At 47.9% G+C, this 20532-nt stretch overlaps 11 protein-coding genes across 11 annotated transcripts; 6 read left to right on the forward strand and 5 right to left on the reverse strand.

The window, feature by feature from the left end:
• The first annotated feature begins 182 nt into the window (after positions 1-182).
• Positions 183-1244, forward strand: F4807DRAFT_429961 (uncharacterized protein). The gene is made up of 3 exons (XM_047998384.1): positions 183-337; positions 558-841; positions 921-1244. The coding sequence occupies exons 2-3, from the start codon at positions 598-600 to the stop codon at positions 1043-1045; spliced, it is 369 nt and encodes a 122-aa protein (XP_047853046.1). The 5' UTR covers positions 183-337; positions 558-597; the 3' UTR covers positions 1046-1244.
• On the reverse strand, positions 1245-3103 carry F4807DRAFT_429964 (FAD-binding domain-containing protein). The gene is made up of 2 exons (XM_047998385.1): positions 2830-3103; positions 1245-2755 (listed from the first exon to the last, which is right to left on the reverse strand). The coding sequence occupies exons 1-2, from the start codon at positions 3013-3015 to the stop codon at positions 1292-1294; spliced, it is 1650 nt and encodes a 549-aa protein (XP_047853047.1). The 5' UTR covers positions 3016-3103; the 3' UTR covers positions 1245-1291.
• Positions 3104-3845: 742 nt separating this feature from the next.
• F4807DRAFT_461463 (uncharacterized protein) lies at positions 3846-4509 on the forward strand (the record flags this gene model as incomplete). Its single annotated transcript, XM_048001680.1, has 4 exons — positions 3846-3930; positions 3992-4125; positions 4208-4370; positions 4436-4509. 4 exons carry the CDS (start codon positions 3846-3848, stop codon positions 4507-4509), a joined length of 456 nt encoding a protein of 151 aa, XP_047853048.1.
• On the reverse strand, positions 4433-6271 carry F4807DRAFT_138365 (heterokaryon incompatibility protein-domain-containing protein). Its single transcript, XM_047993083.1, has one exon. The coding sequence runs from the start codon at positions 6107-6109 to the stop codon at positions 4682-4684; it is 1428 nt and encodes a 475-aa protein (XP_047853049.1). The 5' UTR covers positions 6110-6271; the 3' UTR covers positions 4433-4681.
• Positions 6272-7042: 771 nt separating this feature from the next.
• Positions 7043-8440, forward strand: F4807DRAFT_429971 (uncharacterized protein). Its single transcript, XM_047998386.1, has one exon. The coding sequence runs from the start codon at positions 7316-7318 to the stop codon at positions 8333-8335; it is 1020 nt and encodes a 339-aa protein (XP_047853050.1). The 5' UTR covers positions 7043-7315; the 3' UTR covers positions 8336-8440.
• Positions 8441-8778: 338 nt separating this feature from the next.
• On the forward strand, positions 8779-9769 carry F4807DRAFT_138418 (uncharacterized protein). Its single transcript, XM_047993085.1, has one exon. The coding sequence runs from the start codon at positions 9134-9136 to the stop codon at positions 9512-9514; it is 381 nt and encodes a 126-aa protein (XP_047853051.1). The 5' UTR covers positions 8779-9133; the 3' UTR covers positions 9515-9769.
• On the forward strand, positions 9770-11350 carry F4807DRAFT_138419 (cytochrome cd1-nitrite reductase-like protein). The gene is made up of 2 exons (XM_047993086.1): positions 9770-10002; positions 10075-11350. Exon 2 carries the CDS (start codon positions 10096-10098, stop codon positions 11278-11280), a length of 1185 nt encoding a protein of 394 aa, XP_047853052.1. The 5' UTR covers positions 9770-10002; positions 10075-10095; the 3' UTR covers positions 11281-11350.
• F4807DRAFT_138414 (putative GMC oxidoreductase) lies at positions 11350-13611 on the reverse strand. The gene is made up of 3 exons (XM_047993084.1): positions 13240-13611; positions 13150-13185; positions 11350-13015 (listed from the first exon to the last, which is right to left on the reverse strand). Exons 1-3 carry the CDS (start codon positions 13447-13449, stop codon positions 11420-11422), a joined length of 1842 nt encoding a protein of 613 aa, XP_047853053.1. The 5' UTR covers positions 13450-13611; the 3' UTR covers positions 11350-11419.
• Positions 13612-14239: 628 nt separating this feature from the next.
• Positions 14240-16923, reverse strand: F4807DRAFT_138436 (glutamyl-tRNA amidotransferase subunit A). The gene is made up of 4 exons (XM_047993087.1): positions 16807-16923; positions 16662-16739; positions 15976-16598; positions 14240-15920 (listed from the first exon to the last, which is right to left on the reverse strand). Exons 1-4 carry the CDS (start codon positions 16860-16862, stop codon positions 14824-14826), a joined length of 1854 nt encoding a protein of 617 aa, XP_047853054.1. The 5' UTR covers positions 16863-16923; the 3' UTR covers positions 14240-14823.
• A 1438-nt stretch (positions 16924-18361) lies between these two features.
• F4807DRAFT_429979 (uncharacterized protein) lies at positions 18362-18908 on the reverse strand. Its single transcript, XM_047998387.1, has 2 exons — positions 18671-18908; positions 18362-18596 (listed from the first exon to the last, which is right to left on the reverse strand). Exons 1-2 carry the CDS (start codon positions 18866-18868, stop codon positions 18495-18497), a joined length of 300 nt encoding a protein of 99 aa, XP_047853055.1. The 5' UTR covers positions 18869-18908; the 3' UTR covers positions 18362-18494.
• Positions 18909-20042: 1134 nt separating this feature from the next.
• F4807DRAFT_429980 (uncharacterized protein) lies at positions 20043-20511 on the forward strand. The gene is made up of 2 exons (XM_047998388.1): positions 20043-20221; positions 20295-20511. The coding sequence occupies exons 1-2, from the start codon at positions 20126-20128 to the stop codon at positions 20400-20402; spliced, it is 204 nt and encodes a 67-aa protein (XP_047853056.1). The 5' UTR covers positions 20043-20125; the 3' UTR covers positions 20403-20511.
• Positions 20512-20532: the final 21 nt, after the last annotated feature.

Genomic DNA, 20532 nt, shown 5'->3' on the forward strand with positions numbered 1-20532 from the left:
GTGTACTTGATATAAAATTGCTTACCTACATTATCAAGCGAGCCGCACACCCACCTAATGGATATTGGTCGTATCTACTCGATATGGTTTTTGAATCCAATCATCTTGGTTGATGACTTGCGCCAAGATATCGTCATTGAGCGCATGTCTAGTAACGGATACCACGGCCGGTTAATCATGCCGGCTAATCCTATCTAGATTTCTGCTGATACCCTCAGTCATCGGCTTTGGCCATGTGCTGGCATTTCTGTGCTTCTCTTATAGAGCCTCACCGCAGATGGAAGTAGGTCATCTCGGCCAATAATTTTGTTGAGTTTTTCTAACCTGCCTATCTAAGGTAATCGCGTGGCCCCCTTTTCCAAGAACCGTGGGGGACTTTGTTACTTCGGATTATTGGATATCCCTGTCTCTCCTTTTGTGATCCAGTCAGCTTATCGAAGAAGAAACGGCATGGAAAAGGCCATAGAAGCAGCTAACAGATTGAACGGCGATGAGGGGAATATAAGTTATAACTAAGCAGTTGAAAGAATATGAGCGCTAATTCACTGCTACTTCAGGAACATCAATTTAGTCCCAAACCGAAATATAAGCCTGAACATGCTTCGAATACTAGGCTTCGCTTTGTCCACGGCGGCGGCTGTCATTACGGCCGGGCCTGGAGATCCCGATTTCTATAATACTGTCGCCGAGATCTTTTCGGGGCCCGACTGTAGCAACGAGACTTTTGTTTGGGCAGATCCAATATTTGGACGGGGCGGAAGATGCCAGCCTTTGGATAGACAAGACAATACCCCCGATATCCTCAGTTACAAGCCGACCACTATTTACCCGGACTGCATTGGTGAGCGATGAAATCCAATCTCCTGGGATACTAGTGGAATTAGAACGAGAGCAATGAGGCTAACATATTGGTTATAAAGTCAACCTCTACACGGATTCCGATTGCGACAGCGACCCATATTCGGCAGAAGTGGATCAATGTGTTCAAGCAGGCATCCCGTTCATCAGCGCTTTTGTGAAATGCCCATTCTCAGGCATCTCGTAAGATTGTTACGTGAAGAGGGAGTTGTCAAGGTATTGAGCCGCTTTACTCATTATTTAGATGCCACTGCAGCTCAACTAGCTTGAGTTGACACCAAGGTGGAGAAAGTGGATGGTTGAAAGGGACATGCCCATACAACATAAATTAATATAGTTTTATAGAGTAAGGTAGCTATCTAATCAACGTTTATGTTCCTATATAAGCTCCATTTCGTCGTCCTTGAGATACTGTGTTTATGCCATCATTTACCTATATGGTAGAGTTTCCTGATAGCTGGCTCTGTACTGGCGCCCCGTCAAAGTTGAAATATCCGAGTTTCAAATTTTGAAACACACCATATGGATCGTATTTCTTCGAAACTTCCATGAGTCTAGCTCTGTTCTCTGCACCATAGCTTCCTAATGGATCCTGGAACTGACTGGCGTAATTCATGTAGAGATAGGGGTGATCTAGGCCACGTCCCCGCGCCAATTCTTGACTCCGGGAGACCATATTAGAAAATGCTTTTAGGACCAATACGTCGTCTGAATCGAGCATCCAACTTGCGCAGTAGTTGGTTAATAAAAGGGGCTTCTTGCTACCACCAATACCGAGTGTGTTGCCGCCATTACGAGTCATAGCTTTGAGCTGAGGGACCGTTATGACCTGGTATACGAATGCAGGGAGAAAATCCGTGAGATTCTGGATCGGGATTATTTCTTCCTCGAAGATGGTCAGCATATCTAAGGCTAACTGCTTATCCGCGTGTGTGGTAAGGGTCCAATAGCTCTCGCGCGAACCAGGCGGGCTATTCGCGTCAACTTCGACAGTGAAATTCGAAATGGGTGCATTTCTCGTATTATTTTGGATCGTATTCTCTATGCTCACGAAGTCGTCAAAAACTTGAGGGTGTTCACCCGATGGTTGCGGATCCGAATGATGTAGCATGGCCTCCGAAACCCACGTTTGGTTCTCTTGCACGTGTGCGAAAGACAAGATGAGGGATGAATTTGGATCTTCCTCTGAGCCATTCATAGCATAGCTGATGAAGGCATCGATCAAGGCAGTTTTGGTGCTGTTCATCTCCCAAAGAAGCGTGCTTCCCCATATATCCCCCTGCTCGAAAGTGCTGGCATTAAATTGAGTGACGATGCCGAAATTGCCGCCGCCGCCTCGGAGAGCCCAATATAAGTCGGCGTCAGTATTCACATCGACAGTGATGATCTCGCCTGATGCAAGAACAATTTCGTAATTGATGATGTTGTCGCAGGTCATTCCGTATAGCCCGCTAAAGAATGATATGCCACCACCTAGCGTTAACCCACTAACCCCAACTGTAGACGCCCGCCCGCCGGCCATAGTCAGGTTTAACTTGTCTAGAGTCGTGTACACATCGAGCCAGGTACTTCCTGGACCGATGGCGACAGAATTTCCGTCAGCACCTGGAGTTACATTCTTCATTCGGTCGAAGTCGATTGTGATGCCACCTTGACTACTGGAGGCGCCTTGGAAAGCGGTATGTCCACCGCCTTTGGCAGTGAATGGGCAACCGGTGGCTCGGGATAATAAGATTATGATAGACACTTCCTCAGCATCGACCGGGTGAACGAAGCATCTCGGATTGGTTTCATTTGATTGTTGTAGTGACCAGAACTTAGATTGAGAAGCTTCGTAGGATGCTTGCCCTGCAGTGTCGGTCCTATTTTTGCCGAGTATAGTGGCGAGGGTATCGCACTGATAACACGGCGAAGAAGTGACCTACTTAGAAGCAACCCCAACGTTTACGAGGAGTTAGATTACACACTTACAGCGAAAGGGCAAAGGCACAAATCAGCGGATTTTAGACCCAAGGATGTCTCACCTAACCGGTCGGACGTGATGCCCTTCTCTTTAAGTAGAAGGACCGGATCTGAGGTGGAACCTGGGGCATTCGAAGCCTCCGCTAAAGCCGATAACGCTAGCGTCGAAGAAAATAGAAAGAACTTGAAGATCATTTTGCTGATTCGATCACGAACTTTGGGGATGAGTGTCTCAGACTTGTGAGGAAAGCGTGAAGAGATACTTCCATGTTTATATCTGTTAAATCGCTCTTGTCTTGTGGATGAGGCCGGTCCCGAAGGCCCACCAGTTCCGTGGTTCCCCACTGTAACTTCTACCGGATTTGCCTATTTAGGAAATATCTAACAATACCTGAAGCCTCATTCTTTAAGGACGTCGGAGGCGTGCAGCACGTGTCCAGACTATTTCTTCAAAAAGCAAATTCTGCGAAATTCTTCGAAATGGAATAATTTTACGAGGGAAAACGCTATGGCTTCTCGACAGCGCATCCTGAGAGAAGGTACAAGAAGATACAGATACTTCATACAAGACCGGAAGCGGGGTTGGGAGAAGAGGTACGTGTGTAACCGCTAGTTGAAGTGCTACAGAGCAGCTTTTTAGACAGAAGGAGCATGCGATACCTGTGATTTAATCTATGGCAAGAGGTTATAGTAATCTGAACGAAACATTTCAGTTCAGCTCCGCCATCCACCTATGATCTAGCTGCTAGAAGGTGCTACGATGGGGACCCACAAACATCTGCACCTTCTAAACTCCTGTAGGTAGTAAGCTGTAGATGCCCCTCATGCGGTGACGTTATGACTTCGTTTGCTGCAGGTACAAACGACATCAACCTCTTTGACTATTCAAAAGAAGACCGACTTCCCAACTTCCCAACTTTCCAATTAATAATTCTCTCTTCTCCAAACTTCTACAAAACCACGATCCATCGTCTTTCAATTCCCAAAAAAGAGCCCAGATCGCAATCTAATAATTAACTGTCACCATGTCGTCCATCCCAACTACTACTTCCGTTGTGGAGTCCGCCGTCATCAAGGCGCCCCTCAGCCACGTCTGGCATCTCATCAAGCGTGAGTACCTAAGCAGCCAATTCAATCAGCCACAGCCATGCATCCTTCTAATACTCATTAGTTCAGGACTTTAGCAAGTTCTGGTCCGCTTTGAAGTCCAGCCAGTTCGTCAAGGGTGCTAGTGACGAAACCCAAGTCGTCCACTGGGTCTTCAACGACGGTACTGAACTTGAAGTGAAGCAGGAGGAGCACAGCGTACGTGGAATCAGTTGCCTACCTAATTTCTTATTTCACAAGAATCCGTAATATGAAATGGGAGTTCTAATGGTATTTGAAGACTATCCATCATTACATCACCTACAGCGTCATCACCGCCAAGCCCGAGCTCAGCTACTCATCGGTTCTCTCCACCATTCACTTATATCCCGTCACGTCAGGCGAACATGAGAACAGCACATTCGTCGAGTGGACCGGGAACTTCTCCAGCGATGCCGACGCGAGTATGTATAATGAATTACGAAATCTTATCCTAACTATTGGACATATGCTAACGACACCGTGATAGGCGTTATTCAGGATGCCAAGTTCAAGCGTCGCGATGCCCTGGCTGACTTGGCCAAGGTTGCGACGAAGAAATAAGGGAATCTTTCTCGTCACATAATACGTCTTAGGGGCGTCTAGAAGCAAGATGCCGGGCAAGGTTATTACTTAGGTATCTCGGTGTGTACATTTAAATAATTGCGCCAGAAAAGGACCTTGTAGGACAGGCGCAACATGTCACTTTGAGTCTTCTTAGTAAAAAGAAAGCATATCATATGATCTCGACAGTTTGATAACTTGAGCGTTGAAATAGCCCGAAGCCGTACCTGTCCGTCATGAAAGCGCCAACTCTCACATAACGCCCCTGAGTCTTGCTAGGATGCAATATAATACCAAATCCTACTCGGACTCGGCGGTGCAAGCCCTCAAAGGGATAAAGGTGACTTGTAAGAAGAAGCATCAATAACTCCCCCTTATCTTCAGGGTCCTGCATCCACCAGTCTAAACTTACTTGCGCTATCCTCCTGTCCTTTTCATGAACGTATTTATGGTGTAGCAACGACCTCCGAGCCCCTTCCGGTGGATCGTGGACGATATCCGAAGGCAGGGTGACGACGACTCCACGTATCGTAAGTAAGCCATCTTTAACCTGTCCGAAAGGATCTAACCCTTGCGGCGTCGTCGACGCAGCGACCGAGTGCGTCTCATCCCTGTAGTCGTTTACGTCGATCAGATGCTCGAACGATTGCCTCCGCACAGCCCAGCTCCACGAGGGCGCGATGTACGATGGCTTATTAGCGTCGAGAAGGCGCAGGAGCTCGTATTTGGTGTCGGTTGGTCCGATGTCGTCTACGTGTCTGACCCAGCAGAGGTCGACGACCAGGCTCTGCCTCCATAGGCCCGCGTAGTAGTCCTTGGGGCCGCGGCCCATAATGCGGGCGAGACCCGAGACGGCGGGGAGCCGGTCCGTCTCGTAGGTCAGGTGGCGCGGCGTGTAGCGGCTCATGAGCTCGTTCCACATGGCGTGACGGGCTGGCGCGTTGGATACTAAATCGTTGAAGATCCCGACGTCGATCTCGCTGGGGTAGGAGGATTGCCCCGCTTCCGATCGAATGTGTTCTGGGCATTGGTATGCAAGCTCGAACGATCCGAAGTGGAGGGTTCGTGTCGAGAGCACGGCTTCTTGGAACGTCCAGGCGCGTTGGCTCCATGAGGAGTGGTCGTGGGTTAGCTCGTCGTATGTGAGGTCCATACCCTCGGCAATGGGGTTAGACGCCATCGCGCGTCCGCCTATGCGCACGTTATATGAACCTTTTGCTTCTGGAGTGATGCTTGACTTGAAAGGGATGACGATGCTTTTTGGTTTGCGCTCGAGGAAGCCTTGATGGCAGGAGGAAGATCCCGGCGTGCATATCGTGATGTACGCTTGGCGGTAGACGTCCGCCATAGTAGTTGATTCCCGTTCCCAATCCACGCGATCGTCCTGGACGATGCAGAGGGCGTCGATCCATATGTACGATATAGATAACGCTTTAGTCACGGCAACGGCGTCGCGCATAACTTGTGTCATCGAGTCGAGCGAAAATCCGGTTATCCTATTTGCGAGTGTCCCTTTTTCTGTCTTGAATTGCGTCGCTGAGTCACTAGGCGACCCCCAGCAGTAGCTTAGAGCGGCGTACTGAGGCGCCTTTCTTTTCATACGTGAATTTGTTAAAACCAGGCGAAGCTCGGCTCCGGAACTTTGACTTCTAATTTCAATAAGTCTAGTTGGAAGAAAGCGGGCTGGGTTGTCGAGGTGGTGCTCATGGTGTTGCTGACACTGGCTTAACTCTTCTTTTACCAGGGCGATGTTATCAGGATGTAGGGCATACGCGATGAGAGGTGGCCTAAGATTAAGCCACCGAGAACATTTCCCTACCAGATTTTAGATGGCGTGGAACATAGGTACTTATGGAGGTAGATGGGAATAGGCGAGGTTACCCACCAGGCTCACCGTCGATGAGAAATCGTAGTGATTGCTGTCTATTTGAGGCTGGATATCGAAGCGCAACGGCATGATCTGCTAAGCTTAGCGTCACGAATAAACCCGTCAGCCCAAGCTCCCCATTCCGACTTTGACTCCATCGGTATTTCATCGAAATATTGACCATCTGTTCTTCCTCGAATTTTACGAAGTTGTCGATCGCATTTTTCAGCAACTTGCAAAAGTCGCATCCGGCCTGAGAAGCCGCAACTAACTTCGGAAATTCGGGAAATTTGTCGAGAAGTTGATAGGTAGTCTAATGAAATGTTTCCTTCTCCGTCAATATCGGGCTGCTCGAACGGCAATTCGAGGCTTTCTTCCCCCTCGCCATTCAGTATTCTACGACCGCCTAACGCTTCGTCGTTTAGCTCGAGTACTTCGCATCTCTTGCAAAGGTGACTCATTGTCTCGAAGGATCGTACAGTTTCTTTGTATCAGCTAACGGCTTCATTGTTGGATCGATCAACTTAAATGAGTTAGTAAACCGAAAATGTTATCCTTTGATGTACGTAAGTTGAACAGTAGCAGTCTCGAAAAGTAAGGCGTCCTTTGGCACGGTTGGGTACCTATTTTCAGGTAGTGGGGTTAGTTTTCCCCTCCCCCGTGCCCCCGCAGTTTCCTCTACCTAGGTACCTAAACAGCTCTCTTTAGGGAGATACAATGATTATTGTTCATGTCCAAGTGTGAATCTGAGAAAACATGGTGGTTGGATCGTAACAATAACCCTCTCTCCAAAAGTATAAATAGAACTGGAGGTTACAATAATAATTATCTAAGTACCTATCTATTATATCTTGGTTACTTTTAACTTAGAGCATCAAGTTAGTCCTGTATCAACGAATCCTCAAGTTTAAAGATCTTATTCTGGTAGGGCCTATCACAATGTCGACAACCAATATCCCGAAAGGCGAACAGCGTCTTTTCACCGTCCAACTTCTCAATTGGATTGAGGAGGAACTTGATAAGGAAGCCGAGGACTTCAACTTAATAGCTCTCGACAACCAATATCATAGAGTGCCGAATCTTTGTTTCGGCGAACATAAGTATGTAAACCTATCAGCAGATACCCGGATCGAGCGGCATAACACTGTACGATTCGGGGATGAAAGAGAATTAGAACGCGCTACCCAGGAAGGACGAAGAGATTTGTTCTTCGTTTTGCGTCCTGAACCTTTTACCAAGATGCCAGCTCAGTGTTCAATAAGCCAGGCAGCAGAAGAAATGCAGGCCACGATAGTAGCGTGGGAAGCGAGCGAGAAATGTAGAAACTTAATCACAGCTATAGAGTCTGTAGCTATGCCTCCTATCGACAATATCATAGCCTTCGGCCTAGGGTCAATTTCAGCTCGCTCAAGCAGGAGATCACACCAAAGGGAGCACGCTTTAGCTATGACGATAGCGCGTACCTTGGAAAAGAAGAACCCATCCAGTAAGATACCTATCTATCTCCAAGATCCTGATTATTCATTTGTTTGTAAGTTGCTACTCCTTGAAATGGGCTTCCAAGTTATTGATGGCCATGGTGCTCGTGGATTCACCATGATTAACGAACGTACGCTTGTAATGAGCCACAACGCTTCCATACCAATTAGAGAGGTTATTGCTGACACTTCGCGACCGGCGGTCTTGTACTGCAAGCCCGAAATTCCACAGGAAGAGCACAATAAGGATGAGCACAATGCGCACCTTGCGAACTCAATGAAGGACATGGACTCCGTCCGGACGAAAAGAATGATGACTGAATACGACTTCGTACCAATCCCTGGAGCGAGTTTAAGCCACTATGCGTATTATGATTACAACAACAGGGTCCGTGGACAGGGCAAAGACGGCGAACCTTTTGGAAACAGCGTACTGTACGTTAGAAAGCATGCCTATGCCTCTCAACCTTTTCAACCCTAGATCTCCCAACCGGCTCAACCTTCGTAGTCTAGCACTACATATGACCTCTGATTAGAACTTCTTCCGTGGGAGTTATATAAGTAGAAATCACTAGAGTGAGTTAGGTTCTAGTTGATTGTTGGGACTACAGCATGTGGTCCCGACAAACGGGCCAAAGCTTTGTGGCCCGTGCGACTTGGGGTAGATTACTTTAATCTACCCCCACCGTCCGCGTAGTACAATTCTAACCTTATGCATAATCAATTCAATCAACATACACCCAACACACGTTACTAGTGCACTACCTAAGCCCTACCAACATTGATTGACAATGCAGATAAATCTCAGAAGTATGCAGGTACCTACTATCTTCGATACTTTCTGTTTGTAGTTATGTAATTTGAAAACTCAAGTAAAATTCAACACCATATTCAATTCATCGAGATAATTTTGTGACTGTGATAATGTAAATTGGGCATGTAATTGAGTGAAGGACCAGTGGCTACCCCTTAGGTACCTAAGTGTAGCAATGTATTGTCCCTTTTAGCGCAAGCTCAGCCAATCAGACTTGAGATTGTGTGCCTGCTGCTGAGAACAGTGCCCTGGACTGCCTGAAGAGTTCAGCTTCAGAGAGCGTCCAATCAAAAATAGGTACCTGCCTAGGCACTTATCCGTGAATGCTGTGCTTTTACCAGGGTTTTAGCGTGAGAAGATCTACATAACCTAAGCCGCCCCGCAGGTCCTTCTGCTCTCCCAGCCCTTCATCAATCCCTCTCCTCCACCAAGAATAGCGTTATTAGGTGCATTATCTCATAAGCCATGGCCATAGAGACATTATCAGACGCGATCTCTACCACATTCGGTTCGTTGTGCATCGCCTCTGCGCTGCCTTTCATTGGGATTCCCTTCCCGAGTCAGGCATGGGCAACCTACTACGCCGACAAGAATCGCTGGATGTCGAAGTTATCTAACGGACGTCTGACGCCGAAGCAGGCTGGATACGTGGGTGCTTTATTAAGGGTCGCGGTCGGTTCATGCTGTATCTACCAGCCTACTCGGGTTGCGGCCCTACTTATCAATGGTGCTATTGTGTGTCGCGGTACCGTCGTCGCATACCGAGACAAAAGGCCGATGAGACCGCAATGGACGATGCTGAGCGCTGTTGGACTGTGTTTGGTTCTAGAGCAGCTGAACCTATGACATTACCGCTACCCCTATGACGATACAGATCGACGGTCATTTTAGCAGGGTTTTGGTAGATAGGGTGTGTTCGGGCGACATTTCGCCTTATTCGGAAATCGCATTCTATTGAAAGCACCGGCATAACCAATCCTTCCTAAACCTGCCCTTGCAAACGGAATATCGTTGCGGTATTAAATGAAGAAGAGAGCAACAAAACAAATTGAGATCCAGCTGAATGTATTTAGATTTCGTCCTAGAACGCATGACGTAAGCATACAGGGTGAGCTAGGACGCTGTTCGACATTCGAGGGCTGGATACCTACCTGTAAGACTTCCCGAATAGGAAGCATGCGGCGAGAAGAGGTAGGCTAGTATCATAAGATGACTCTTATGAATCTAAACTCTCAGTATTTATATAATGGGAATATCTCTTGGCGTCTACACTGTATCATATCGAACGCTAGGCTATTAGGTAGTAGAGAGCGGTATTGACAAAAGACATTCAGGTGAGCTAGGCTCCGTAACGAATTGGAATTATACGCAAAACCCTCCTAACATTTGAGCTAAGCCGACAACAGGTACCTAACCAAAGGCAAATAATGGCGCGTTCACTTGCGTATCTGGTAGCAACCATTACCAGTGCCGCTTTTACGGCGGCGGCTACCATTGCGAACCCGGGATGTCAAGCAACGGCTCCATCACAAGGTACTATCAACGTGCCTACAGCCAACATGACCGTGCCCGGATCGCCTTTCGGACTCGTTTATGCTCGGCCTGACTTTGCCTTCGCCGGCATGGGCCAAAAAGTGATTATGCTGAACACATCCGCGTTCAAACCTGCACTCGCCCGCGAGATCGCGCTTCCCGCCTCCTTCAACCAGTCAGGAGTAGTCGTGGGCGGGATCACCCTATCTCACGACAAGCGCCATGTATACGCAGCCATTGGACCCGGCGCCGTCATCCTCGACGTCGAGAAAGCGATTCTCGGTCACGTGAACCCCGTTGTCGGAACTCTGGTCGGCAAGATTGGAGACAGCGCCATTCAAGTGACGCTGTCCGCAGACGATCAGTATGCCTTGGTTACCCAAGAATACGGCACCAACGCGACGCGTTACAAGGGTACTATCGAGGTCTTTCAGATGCATCAGAGTCGTAACGGGTCTATGACTGGCGTCAACAAGGGGTTTACCACTCTTGGCTATGCGGTTGTCGGCACGGCATTCTCTCACGACCAGAGCAAAGTATACGTCACGAGCGAGGTCACCGCTGCTGCAACATCCGCCAACGAAACTCAAGGGACCGTGAGCGTACTCGATGCCGCGACGCTATATACCAACCCGTCGAAGGCCCTCCTCCATAGCGTTGATGCGGGTTGCAGTCCGGTCCGCCTCGAGGTCTCTCCTGATGGTAAGCTGGTCTGGGTCACAGCTAGACAGAGCAACAGGCTCCTCGCCTTCGACACCGCCAAGCTCGATTCCGCACACCCTGAGGGAGCGCTCGCGGCGAGCGTGCAAGTGGGCACGTCGCCCGTTGGCCTTGCTATCATTAACGGGGGTCGCCATATCATCACCGCCGACTCCAACAGGTTTAACTCTCCTAACGCCACTACCGGGTTGACAGTCGTCGACGTCGAAGAGGCCCTGAGGGGCGAGCAAGGCTTCCGGAAGATTCCGACTGGTATGTTCCCGCGCGAGTTCGCCGTTAGCCCCGACGGGAAGACCGTGTTGGTAGCACAGTATCAGAGCGATGCTATACAGGCCCTAGATGTCGCCAAACTACTATAATGCGTTTAGAAATACCTGGGTATTGGACGCCTGCAAGGGCGAATATGACATAAGCTCATAGTACTTAGGCCTGTCTATTTCTTATTCTGTATAACTGAATCCCTATATAACAACTAGAATATACATGAAACTTCGGCGTTCAATTGACTTGGTTCATCCCATGTTCGCTCTTTATCAGATCGGCGGCCTTTTCCGCAACCGCATACACCGTTGACTGCAGGTTTCCAGGGGGGAGTAGGGGAACGATGCTAGCATCGACAACGCGGAGATTTTCGATACCGTAAACCTTCAACCTGGTATCGACGACCCCTCCCTTGCTCTCCGGAAGCATCGCGCACGTCCCCGCGGGGTGCCACATCGAGATAGACCGGCCCCTAATATACTCTTTCGCGGCATCCAAGTCGGCGAAGGTAGCTGACGAAGGGGATATCCTTAGCGGCTGTTTGAGTAAGTTCGTGAGGGGCTGCGACGCGGCGAGAGCGGGGAGAGAAAGTACGTGCTCCGCGAAGATATCGAGGTCCACGGGGTTCGTTAGGTACTTGGGGTCGATAACGGGATCCTCTGAAATGTCCTGGGACGCGATATGGACACTTCCCCTCGAGAGCGGCTGCGCTAGTATGGTGATGAACTCGATGTACCTGCCTGACACGGGCGGCGGTGGCTTTCCGGTGAGAGGGTCGGGCGCGAAACCGCCTTGCACGAGACTTGTGATATAAGCAGCCGATGGCGCTTTGGGATCTAGCAAGGTCTTCTCCGCTATTTCGTAATATGCCGCAGCTCGAGCTTGGCTATGATCCGAAGGCGTTTCCACGGGAGGACGGTTCTTTTGCAGCAGCTCTTTCAACGACTTTTGACCAGCCTCAGACTGGTGCTTGGTCACTGGCATATAGGCACACGTATGGATGCCACAGGTTGAGAGCGGGCCAGTGCGGCTTCTCGCGTACTCGTTCATGGCCTGTTCTAAGTCCTTGGGCTCGAAAAGGACGTCAAGAGTTTCTATGTCATCGTTTGCCTCAAATACCATGCCGCAAAGCAGATGGTCTTGGAAGTTTTCTCCGACACTCTCTATGTTCTTCACAACCTCGATACCGTGTCGGTTGAGGACATCTGCGTTGCCGACGCCGGAAAGTTCTAGTATTTTAGGTGTTTGCAGAGCACCGGCCGCAAGGATGACCTCCTTGCGAGCCTTCGCGATCTTCGCTTCGGTACCATGGCGATATTGGACCCCTATGGCTGTTGTTGAGCGTTCCCGAAAAAGAACCCTTTCAGCCAAAGCACCGGTCACGACGTGGAGATTCTTCCGACTTTTTATTGGGTCGTAGTATGCGTTGGCGGCATGGCTTCTTTCCTTTTTCACTGGATCTATGTTTGCGAGGTTACTAAAGGCGCCGACTCCAATCGATGGGTCTACAAAGGGATTATTTGCCATAAGATATCCCATGTTCCTGAATGTCTCCGCCCAAGCTTTGCGAATAGGATGGCTTGGATTACCGGGGAAGGAGAGTTCAAGCGGCCCCTTGGAGATGTCATTCTTGATGGCCCACCTGTCAATGCCTAGACTCCGTTCTAAGGTCTCTGGTATCTGTGGTGAGGTAAATGTTTTGGCGTAATACTGGCCAAGACCGTCCCAGTCCCAGCCGTCGTTTCCGAGCGAAGCCCAGGAGTCGATTAGTTTCTTAGTAGGAGGAAGAAAGATTTCTGCGTTCACTGCACTCGAACCACCGAGAATTCTGCCCTACATGAGTATCGAATGTTAGAAATACCCTTCCCGGTAACCGAGATATTGGCGAGAGGTTATAAAGTCTCGACTGAAGGCCCCGCGAATATCAAAATTCCTTAGTGTTAGGAAATAGAGGATACGGAACTCACTTGACTCATGTTCATCCTTCTAAGATTCATGTTTGCCTACAACCTGTTTTAGGACCAAACCCTTCCAGCAGAAAGACCATCGGTGCATACCTGAGCCTTTGTTTGAAAGCCCCAATGAAGGTCGGTATTCATCATAGTTCCAAAGAGGGCTGGTGTCTTAACTCGTGGGTCTTTGCTGTGATTAGATCCAGCCTCGATCACAAGAATACTCTTATTAGGATCTTCTGAAAGCCGAGTCGCAACGGTAAGCCCGGCTGTTCCACCCCCTATTATAACAAAGTCGTATGATTCGGCTGCCATATTATGTGTGTGCGACAATTGGTTCTTGGATATGGATAAAACTGAGTCTGAGGAAACGTTGGAGTGCCATCTTGCGCAATATATAAGTATTCACCTGTGCCATTCCAGGGGTTGAAGAATATACCTACCTATCTAGGTATTCACGTAGGTGTATGCTCCACATCTGCAGGACCGAAGGTCCCAGATGCCAACGCAAGGGTGAACATGTCACTAGATCTTTTCTGCTTATAACATTGTGCACATGGAGGTTAGCCCTAGTTTGTTAGTAACCTGGGATGGTCCGGGTTTTGATGCTAGGTAGATACCGAAGAAAAGGCACAGTTCTATGCATCTCTACGGCGTTGCGACGTGGGTGACCATTACAACATATCGAGAACTATACAGACTTCAAACAAAAATAAACGAATGTGAATAAATCTCGAAAATGTTCAATAAAGGATGGGAATAGTTTAGGATGAAACTGTGAGGTGAATTCAATTGACGCTTACTAAGACCCCCTTTCCTTTGCGGAAAGCTACCTACCTCAACAATATGTTAGGTAGCGTAAGCACTCGCTGACGGCTCAAAGGGGGTTGGATTCTTCTAAGTGTGGCACCTAAAGTGCACCGTCCACACTGCTAAGTTTACCTAAGGTGAGAAGTATCCCACTTCATCTTGATGCCTCATCAAATGGCCCAGATTCCAGCTTCCCCCTATAGAACAGAAATTCAATCTCTATTGTCAAAGATGAATATGCCGTCCTAGACCCTTTGATGTTCGCTCTATTGACTAAGTTACATTTCCAAGTATCCCTAGTTACTGAATTTCTGTTGATAAACTAGTGTCACGGGGCAATTAGTTAATTCATCCTACAAGAGACACAAGGGACTAGGCCTTGATTAGCTCAGCTGAGTGATGCTGTCAGATACCCTTTCTAGGTCAGTCAGGTGATGAATAGATACTCCATCGTCACGTTTTCTAGATCAGGTCTTATCCAAGGACAGGTGGGTGGTGTGATGAATCTTCTTATTGGAGATGTCTTCAATCCTTGATTCTTACGTGATTTCCCTTGAGATAAGATTGGTATTGTAGAAGAATTTGTCGTTTGTAGACAGATAGACCTAAGAGAGAATCGAAAAATTAAATTCCTTGTGAAGAATCTAATAGTCAGTTTGATAGATGCTATACCTAGCTCGCCATTCCGCAGGTACAATTGCTTCCTTAGAGATCTGCTACCTGTAGACTGTATGACAACTAGACCTCCCACGTTGTGCATATAAATGATGCCTACATGGCATAAAAGCCTCTCAGACTGGAAGTTTTGAGATTTGAAAATGGCATCCTGTAGATTGCGAGATGTAATATTGATGATGCTGTATTTCGAACGGTGAAGAGCTACTCATTCTTCATCTCCTTTTTTGCAAGCTCTATGACATCTACCCACGTTGGTGGCCGACACTGCCACTTAGCACCAGCCTCTTCTGCATCTACACCGAATAAAATGAGTGTGTCTTCCCTTGTCCACTCGCCTGTAGCCATCAGGCCGACAGGGACCTTGCCTTCGGTGTTGGGACCGGCGATTTCTCCCTCGCCTGGCTGCCCTTCGGGTACGACATAGCCCGCCGGCACGGTGAGACTCGGCACCCCGCAAAAGTTAGCTAACCAGACATATTCCATAGAATCTAACGTCTGGTCTCCGTCACTTATGCCGTACTTGAGTTCCGATGCGGCACGGATGGGCCAGCCTTCGCAAGCCGTCGTGGGCGTGACGATAATCATTCCTGGGTACGTATTCCAGAGCCAGGAGAGATGCTGCATGAGCACCCGACGCAGCTTCTGTGCAAGGAGATAGTCGGTAGCGGGTGTTACCCGTCCAAGCGCAAACAGGATACGATTCGCGGGCGAGAAGCCGCGAGTGTCGTGCACAAGCGTCGATGCATTTGTAAGCATGGTAAGAGCATGTGCAATCTTGCTCTCGGCGATAAAAGGGATGTTGATAGACTTCACAGTATAGCCCTTGTAGGTGACAAGCCAATCAATCATACCCCGGCACAACGTCTGAATTGCTGGTGTTGCGCTCTGAAACCACGCTTCAGGAAGACCGATCACCTTTGGTCGGTTGGGATCAGCCGTGAGTCCTCTGATAGAAGGCGACGGCGGAGGAAAGCACGAGAGAGGATGTGGCTGACTCGCGACACTATATAGCTCTGCGAGTGACCGCATATCAGCTGCGATGGGACCGCAGACCGCGGAGGTGCTGCTGGCATTGAAAGATGGATGATACGATATCCGTCCTAGAGAAGTTTTCAAGCCAAAGACAGAGCAGAACGAGGAGGGAACACGAATGCTGCCTCCACCATCGTTACCCATAGCGATAGGGATAAGGCCAGCTGCAACAGCGTATGCGGACCCAGAGGAACTACCACCCGTGTAATAGTGCTGGTTGTATGGATTGAGCGGAGTGCCGTGTGAGATATTGACGCCGCATGTGTCTAAATATGTTAGGGGCACACACTATGGTCTAATAATATGATCGTGGGGCCTTACCCATCCCAAATTCATGCATAGATAGTTTACCGAGGATAATTGCCCCGGCTTCCTCTAGTTTCTTAACACACCAGCTGTCGATCCTCTCGTCATTCAACGCTTGAGCTGTACAGTCATGTATGGACCCAAGAGATTTTGTGTAGCCTTCGATATCATACTCGTCCTTCACTGCCGTGGGAATACCATCCAGAGGCCCCAGGGATTGGTGTTTTTGGTATCTCAACGTTGATGCCTTGGCGGCCTCAATAACCAGATCAACCCTGATTTGGAGCCAGGCTGCCGAGTGCTCACCAGGTGGCGATGTGTCGCGGCGAATCAAGGGGAGGATAGCTTGCACAACAGCTAGCGGGGTCAGGGCTCCGGAAAGATAAAGAGACCGGTAGTGAGCGACGGAATATCTCCCTTGAACTGGAATAGGATTCTCTGGCTCTAGAGGGATGTCACGGCTGCTATGACTAACTCCAGACTCGGCAGGGGTTGCGCCAGTGATATCATTCTCAGTTGGAAAGACGGTGGGATCGAATCGTGGTTCGACATGCTCGATGTACTCTCTAAGATTTCCTAGCGAGCCGAATCCTGCATTTCGCCAAAGCCACCATCTTACAAAGCCTAACCATTCTGTTCTGAGAACAACATAGATTAGCCCGACTGATTGATTTAGATGTCACAAAAGTCTAGAGGCTTACAAAAAGCTAACGGCTATCAATGCCCAGCCTCGGAGCCTGGGGTTTCGTTTTCTCGCTTTTATATATGGGGTCTCTGGTCTGTTTTGGCTGTTAATGCAAACTTGAAAACATATAGATGGCTAGTGAGATCATGATTATAACTCACGCACGAATTGGCTCAGGGTAAAGAGACAAGAGCTTCTGTTTCGTATGCGGCTCCATCTGTGATTTTACCTACGGTACTTAGGCATGTAGCTAAAGGGAGGGTGTGTGGGGGAAGCTCTCAACAAGCAGTCAAGTTGTGAGCGCTAAATGGGACACAGTGCACGGTTCAAATTTGAAGATTACTAAGGTTGTACGTTACACATGGGACGGACAATGTACCGGTGTCATACGTGGCTGCTTGAAGTAACAGTGCATAACGTTAAATTACGACAAATTCACTTCTAATAAACGTTATTTATTGAAGCACTTGCATACCTAGGTAGGTAGGTACCTAGTATGGATAGGTACATAAGATTCAAATGGCCATAGTTAATACATACTTTGCCTGTCTCTAGATGCTATTATACATTTACCTGTGGAGGTGAGCAACTGTTCCCTCGAAAAGTTTTTATTAATGTAGTGTAAAGCATTTGAAGCATTATTGAATACCTAACTACCTTAGGTATTAGTGTATATTATGAACGTCTGGAGACCAATAGTAGTTAATTGTTTCATGATAGGTATCTAGGTAGGTCAGTCTAATGGCCACAGCTTAATAGTGGTTCTTTTATGTATCTACTGTACTATGAAGATTTAAATCCTTGTGTACCTATATCTTCTCTCTCTAAACTATACTCCTTTATGAATAATGATGCGATGAAACCTGTTCCCGAGACACACGTCAGAATGATCCAGATCATTTGGAAAGGTTTCTCATAAGCCCCCAGGATATCATTCATTACCTCCTCTGGGAGGTCCAGCTCCCTTAGGGACGGAATGAAACTGATTGCTTGGCTGGCATCCTTCAGAACCTCCGCCTCCGCTGGTAAGTTTCCAAGAGCGGCAATGCTTTTCTCGAAAACAGAATTGAACGCAGTTGAGCTAGCTGCTAAGCCAATAAGTGCGCCAAAGAGCCGGAAGACTACAAGCATACCCACTGTAACACCCGTGTCGTTGACATCTAAAACACTAGCCTGCATTGGAACCTGTGTGGCAGTGAATATAGTCCCAACCCCGGCACCGAGAACGGCCTGTAAGACGTATGCTTCGGTCCGGGAAGTGGTTTGATTTATAAGATGCCATAATCCTAGGAATACTGCGGTTACTACCCAGCTAAGCCAGAGCAGGACGCGATAACGTCGTGTGAGGTCTATAACCACCGGGGCGATGAAACTGAACGCCACGGAGAAGCACGAGCAGGGAAGTATCGACTTGACCGCCTCCAGGGGGGTTTCTAAGAACACAGCCTGAAAAAATAAGGGCAAATAGAGTAGCATCGTATATAAGATAAGACCGTGGAGAAAACCAGTCGCGAGGGATAGGGTGCTGGTACGATTGGCAAAACTCCGGTACGACACTATCGCTTCTTCTGGCTTCTTCTCGTAAATCCCAAATACGATGAGGACCACGCAGCCGATTAAAAGGGGCACCAATGTCTTCCATGAAGCCCATGGATATAATGTACCGGCCCAGCTGAGTGGCAATGCCACTGCGGACGCGCCAATCGTAAAGAGGAGCATGTCAGTCCAATCTAGTCGACGGATTTTAGCCTTGGGTGTCATCTGAATTGGACGCAGGCGAAGGAAGAAGAAGGCGAGGAGGAAAGAAACCCCTATAATAGGCAAATTGATCCAGCCAATCCATCTCCAATTAACAAGTTCGCTGAACAAAGCGCCTAAAACAGGTCCGGATATACTTCCAAGGGCGATAGCCAAGGCGATCACGCCTAGATATCGAGGCCGTTCCTTGAGGCTTGTAATGTCGGTTAGGATGAGTTAGTATGGTCATAAAGCAGATCACCGTAATTGAGCAGACTGATAACTCACCGGCAACGCCATAGCAAGGCATGTAGCATCCCATGATGTTATTATGACCACGAGCCAAAGGGAGAGAATCAACATATAGAAGGAGAACGGCTTCTTTGGTTTGATCCGTGTCCCTAGCGTCTGGGTTTCAACCTGATCGACAATGGCCGCCTCGGCCAGAGGAGTTTGTGGCTCGCTATTTTTCATGGCTCCCTGCATGCTTCAGTTCCATACCTAATAACGCGATACTTTGTTTACGGTAAAACAACGTAGAGCTAAACTCAGTGATAAAACGGTTGGCTGAGATGATTTGTTGGGGCAGGCAGGCAGCCTTAGAGAAATAATTTATTTTCTTCTTGGAGAACTGCAGTTGGGAGGCATTTTTTCTATTCCGTAACCCTATTGGTGTACGATTTGGGGTATATTGAGTATCACAACCAAATGTGTAACCAACAACATTCTATATTATCAGGCTGTCGGCACAATACTAACGGGGTTTCTATATTGATTATTCCGATATATCACTCTAAATATAACTAGGTACCTAGGTAGGTAGATTGAACTACAAGATGTTTTCCAAACATAGAGGTATTGTTTGAATGGACCGGAAATCCAGGCGTTGTCTACCTTCTAAGAATAACAATCGCTGTCTACCTTGACATTATCCTAGGGGATTCTTTGAAATATCCTCCAGTAGGTACCTGGTAGATTCGCCCAGATCATATATTGAAGGTAAGATGAATAAAAGCATATACATATCACACAAAGATTACTGTTTGACAACTACCTCCAGCTAACTTCTATCGCACGTATAATCAAAAAACACAACTTGTGAGCCACACCGCAGACTGGTGGGCTCGATATCAGCACGGGCATTATAATTCCTAGATGCATATCAGCTGAATTTGACGGTGTGCCAATGCTTCGAACTGCAGATGAAGTCTTATTTGAGTTATGAACATTAAGCGCGGTGGTATTAATGGGAGGAATCTTACCAGTGGTTCGACAAGCCACCTAAATATAGTTCTTTGAATGTTCACAAGTAATAACAACCAATATCCATTTCACCTTAGATGACTTATGTGATGAGTGGCATTTATTTAGTTGGCTCCTTCCACTGCCGTATAATCCTTCAACACTATACCGATTGTGTAGGAATCACTTACACGCATCTCGCAGGAACTTATGCTTAGCCACTAAATAACGGGACTTCAATCCCTTGAAGGATTCGCAATCAATATATTTAAGACCACTTGAGAATCGGAAGCTAAATTTGACTTTGTAGATCACTCCCGACTAAGCTGTACTTGGAGATATTTCGCGACTGTAAATGTATAAAAGAACTAAATGATACCTACCTAATTCTCTCGTTTCCCCCTTTAATTCTCGCCAGACAACAACTCCAGTCTCGTATCCAATAAGTTCGTCGCGAATTACTCAACACCATAAGTTGCAATTTCCAGTCCGAATCACAACATGCAACTCTCACTTCTAAGCGTCGTCGCCGTCGTAGCATTCGCTATGAACGTTGCTGCCGGTCCCGTGCCGGAGGAGCTTCTTCCACGAACATGCGTGAGTATTAATCAATTCTATAATAACTGAGATGAGGCGACGGCTTGGAGAGAAGTATTGACATTCTGTATAGTCTGGTGTCGGAACATGTGGTAAACTCATCTGCAAGGTGAAGAGTGGTTGTACCTGCGTCAACGAGGGTTGCCTCGAGGAATCAAGCCGAATCTGCACTTGCGCCTAGGTTTAAAACAGCGAAGGGTTGCAACAAAAGGCCGATTGAGTTGCAAAAAGGGCCAGTATAGATGATTCTTCCGGTCAAATGGGGCTTCTGTCTTGTACATAGGTGAAATACGATAGGGGACTATCTTCTC

This window comes from Annulohypoxylon truncatum, assembly GCF_022578515.1.
Source record: "Annulohypoxylon truncatum strain CBS 140777 unplaced genomic scaffold F4807scaffold_21, whole genome shotgun sequence".
Classification (NCBI taxonomy): Eukaryota; Fungi; Ascomycota; class Sordariomycetes; order Xylariales; family Hypoxylaceae; genus Annulohypoxylon; species Annulohypoxylon truncatum.

What these genes read in the sequence shown, in the direction of transcription:
- F4807DRAFT_429961 (XM_047998384.1), top strand. Translation starts at nt 598, where the DNA reads ATGCTTCGAATACTAGGCTTCGCTTTGTCCACGGCGGCGGCTGTCATT. An exon ending in TATTTACCCGGACTGCATTG is followed by an intron (nt 842 to 920) that starts GTGAGCGATGAA and finishes TTGGTTATAAAG; the next exon opens with TCAACCTCTACACGGATTCC.
- F4807DRAFT_429964 (XM_047998385.1), bottom strand. Translation starts at nt 3,015, where the DNA reads ATGATCTTCAAGTTCTTTCTATTTTCTTCGACGCTAGCGTTATCGGCT. An exon ending in TGTGCCTTTGCCCTTTCGCT is followed by an intron (nt 2,756 to 2,829) that starts GTAAGTGTGTAA and finishes CCGTGTTATCAG; the next exon opens with TGCGATACCCTCGCCACTAT.
- F4807DRAFT_138365 (XM_047993083.1), bottom strand. Translation starts at nt 6,109, where the DNA reads ATGAAAAGAAAGGCGCCTCAGTACGCCGCTCTAAGCTACTGCTGGGGG.
- F4807DRAFT_429971 (XM_047998386.1), top strand. Translation starts at nt 7,316, where the DNA reads ATGTCGACAACCAATATCCCGAAAGGCGAACAGCGTCTTTTCACCGTC.
- F4807DRAFT_138418 (XM_047993085.1), top strand. Translation starts at nt 9,134, where the DNA reads ATGGCCATAGAGACATTATCAGACGCGATCTCTACCACATTCGGTTCG.
- F4807DRAFT_138419 (XM_047993086.1), top strand. Translation starts at nt 10,096, where the DNA reads ATGGCGCGTTCACTTGCGTATCTGGTAGCAACCATTACCAGTGCCGCT.
- F4807DRAFT_138414 (XM_047993084.1), bottom strand. Translation starts at nt 13,449, where the DNA reads ATGGCAGCCGAATCATACGACTTTGTTATAATAGGGGGTGGAACAGCC. An exon ending in GCTTTCAAACAAAGGCTCAG is followed by an intron (nt 13,186 to 13,239) that starts GTATGCACCGAT and finishes AACAGGTTGTAG; the next exon opens with GCAAACATGAATCTTAGAAG. An exon ending in GAAGGATGAACATGAGTCAA is followed by an intron (nt 13,016 to 13,149) that starts GTGAGTTCCGTA and finishes ATACTCATGTAG; the next exon opens with GGCAGAATTCTCGGTGGTTC.
- F4807DRAFT_138436 (XM_047993087.1), bottom strand. Translation starts at nt 16,862, where the DNA reads ATGGAGCCGCATACGAAACAGAAGCTCTTGTCTCTTTACCCTGAGCCA. An exon ending in TACCCTGAGCCAATTCGTGC is followed by an intron (nt 16,740 to 16,806) that starts GTGAGTTATAAT and finishes CAGCCAAAACAG; the next exon opens with ACCAGAGACCCCATATATAA. An exon ending in TTGATAGCCGTTAGCTTTTT is followed by an intron (nt 16,599 to 16,661) that starts GTAAGCCTCTAG and finishes TGTTGTTCTCAG; the next exon opens with AACAGAATGGTTAGGCTTTG.
- F4807DRAFT_429979 (XM_047998387.1), bottom strand. Translation starts at nt 18,868, where the DNA reads ATGCAGGGAGCCATGAAAAATAGCGAGCCACAAACTCCTCTGGCCGAG. An exon ending in GCCTTGCTATGGCGTTGCCG is followed by an intron (nt 18,597 to 18,670) that starts GTGAGTTATCAG and finishes CGACATTACAAG; the next exon opens with CCTCAAGGAACGGCCTCGAT.
- F4807DRAFT_429980 (XM_047998388.1), top strand. Translation starts at nt 20,126, where the DNA reads ATGCAACTCTCACTTCTAAGCGTCGTCGCCGTCGTAGCATTCGCTATG. An exon ending in AGCTTCTTCCACGAACATGC is followed by an intron (nt 20,222 to 20,294) that starts GTGAGTATTAAT and finishes CATTCTGTATAG; the next exon opens with TCTGGTGTCGGAACATGTGG.